Below are 2,500 nucleotides of genomic sequence, written 5' to 3' on the forward strand. Positions count from 1 at the left end.
AGCACCTACAGAGGAGGACTTCTCGTCGATCTCCTGACCAATGCTCTCACCAGTCTTCTAACAGTGACTCTTGTCAATACTGCTTTCACAAGCATGACTTCGGACAATGCCCAGCTAAGAGTGCAACCTGCCAGTAAAAGGGACACCTTGAGATGTGCAGGTCTACCAAGATGATTCAGACTGTGGATGCAGCCTCACTTTCAAGCCCATGTGGAAATCATCCCTCACCACCTACTAAGTCAAGCACCAGCTGCCATCTCGTGGGTGCCAACTCAGATAACAAATGCCCCACACCAGTCACTGTCTCTCTGTCTTTTGGTGATATATCATTGAAGCTTCAGCTAATCCCCGATACAGGAGCAGACATCACAGTGATTGGCACCACACACTTGGATGCAGTCCACATATCCAGGGCAAGACTTTCCCCTCTACCCTTGACAGATGTTGTGACAGCAGATGGATCCCCCATGACACCAGCTGTGGGATGCTTCCAGGCAACACTTCACCTTGGTAACAAGTCGTGCTTAGCAACCATACATGTGCATAAGGGTATCCAGACCACCCTTCTCTCCCATGGACATTGCCGAACCCTCGCCATAGTGTCACTAGACTTCCCAAAGTCCATTCTCAAGGTTACACATGTCAACAGATACGCCCAGTTTCCTGCCTCCACTAAGACATCACCAGCAGCCAGCTGCCAAGGAGTATTTTCTCCGCCATTTCAGTTATGTTCTCAAGTCCAAGACTGATCTACAGACTTGACTGCTAAAGAAGATGACAGGTCCCCCCAATGAGGATCCACCTGAAACCTGGAGCTGTACCGTTCACTGTACATACACCCCGGCCCATTCCGTTCACCCTCAGGGATCAAGTGAAAGAAGAACTTGTGTCCTTAGTGAAACAAGGAATCATAACACCAGCAGGCAACGAACATTCTGAATGGTGCCACCCCATGGTCTTGGCACCCAAAGGCAAAGGAGTCCACATCACTGTGGATCACACCCACCTAAATACTCAGGTCGCCCGCCCTACGCACCCATCACCCACGCCCCATGTTGCCATCCGCAATATCTCTCCTAATGTAAAGTACTTCACTGCAGCAGACACCTTGCATGGCTATTGGCAGATGGAGCTAGCAGAAGAGGACTGCCACCTGAAAATGTTTATAACTCCATATGGGAGATTTCAGCACTGTCGTGGTCCAATGCGATTTCCGGTGACAGGTGATGCATACTGCCTCTGTGGTGATATGGCATTACAAGGATCCCAGCTGTGTGAAAGTTGTGGATGACATCCCTCCTGTGCAACGAGGGTCTCCCTTCCCACCAACAACACATATACCAAATGCCGACCAGGTGCCGCCAATACGGCATTACCCTCAACAAGGACAAATTCACCGCAGCTGCCCCGAAAGTTAACTTCTGTGGTTACGTCCTGTCATCCGATGGTATTGAAGCAGACTCTGACAAGGTATTCGCTATATGTGACTTCCCCACACCATCCAATGTCACAGACCTCAGGTCATTTATGGGTCTCATCAATCAACTTGTCGACTTCACTCCAGACGTCGCAGCAACAGCGCAGCCCCTACTCCCACTTATGAGTCCCAAATGCTCATTCATTTGGACCCCTGATCATGAGCAACCATTTAGAAAGTGAAGACAGCTCTGACTTCGCCACCTGTCCTTGCACCCTTCAACCCAACCTTTCCCATGGTCCTGCAAACAGACGCCTCATGCTAGTATGGCCTCGGATATGCCCTGCTTCAAGACAACGGTCGTGGTCAGATGCATCTCGTCCAGTGTGGCTCTCACGTTTCCTGACAGACAAAGAAACTCGCTATGCCACCATAGAGCTAGAACAACTTGCAGTTACTTGGGCCATGGCTAAGTGTTGCCTATAATTGTCTGGACTTCAGCATTTCACTTTAATGACTGATCATTGCCCCTTGATACCGATTCTCAGCCATTACACACTTAATGCCATTGAGAACCCATGCCTATGTCTCAAAATGAAAGTGGCACCCTATATCTTCACCACAGTCTGGTGTGCGGGGAAACAGTTCTGCATACTTGACGCCCTGTCTCGCTCCCCAACTAGCCGCCCCACACCTGAAGATGAGGAAGAAGGTACCACCTCGACTGCACATGTCAGGTGCATCGTTGCCAATACTGCCACTTCCACTGACGACCAGGCAACAGGACCCATCATTGAAGAAGATAGGACTCCACAAGAAATCTGCTCAGCTGCAGCTCAGGATCAAGAATACAGTCGTCTCGTCCACTGCATCTCCAATGGCTTTCCTACCAACCGCTATGACCTCCATGCCTCCACCCTCCCGTATTGGAAACTGTGGGATAACCTTTACGCAGATGGAGTTAATGTTATACGGGCCTCTGATTGTCATCCCCACAGCCCTCTGTAGACGCACCTTGGTTCACCTTCATGACACCCACTGAGGGATCGAAGCTACTCGACATCGTGCAAGACAGACAATGTT

The 2,500-nt window shown here is 50.0% G+C and overlaps 2 protein-coding genes across 8 annotated transcripts in view; one reads left to right on the forward strand and one right to left on the reverse strand.

Moving 5' to 3' along the window:
- LOC135222591 (beta-1,4-glucuronyltransferase 1-like) overlaps window positions 1-2,500 on the reverse strand; it is a 122,080-nt gene that overhangs the window by 20,123 nt on the left and 99,457 nt on the right. The window lies entirely within an intron of this gene.
- Window positions 791-1,291, forward strand: LOC135223346 (uncharacterized). The gene has a single exon (XM_064261809.1). The coding sequence runs from the start codon at window positions 791-793 to the stop codon at window positions 1,289-1,291; it is 501 nt and encodes a 166-aa protein (XP_064117879.1).

Source organism: Macrobrachium nipponense, chromosome 8 (assembly GCF_015104395.2).
Source record: "Macrobrachium nipponense isolate FS-2020 chromosome 8, ASM1510439v2, whole genome shotgun sequence".
Lineage (NCBI taxonomy): Eukaryota > Metazoa > Arthropoda > Malacostraca > Decapoda > Palaemonidae > Macrobrachium > Macrobrachium nipponense.

Excerpts from the sequence above, each read along its gene's own strand:
- LOC135223346 (XM_064261809.1), top strand. The coding sequence starts at position 791 with ATGAGGATCCACCTGAAACCTGGAGCTGTACCGTTCACTGTACATACA.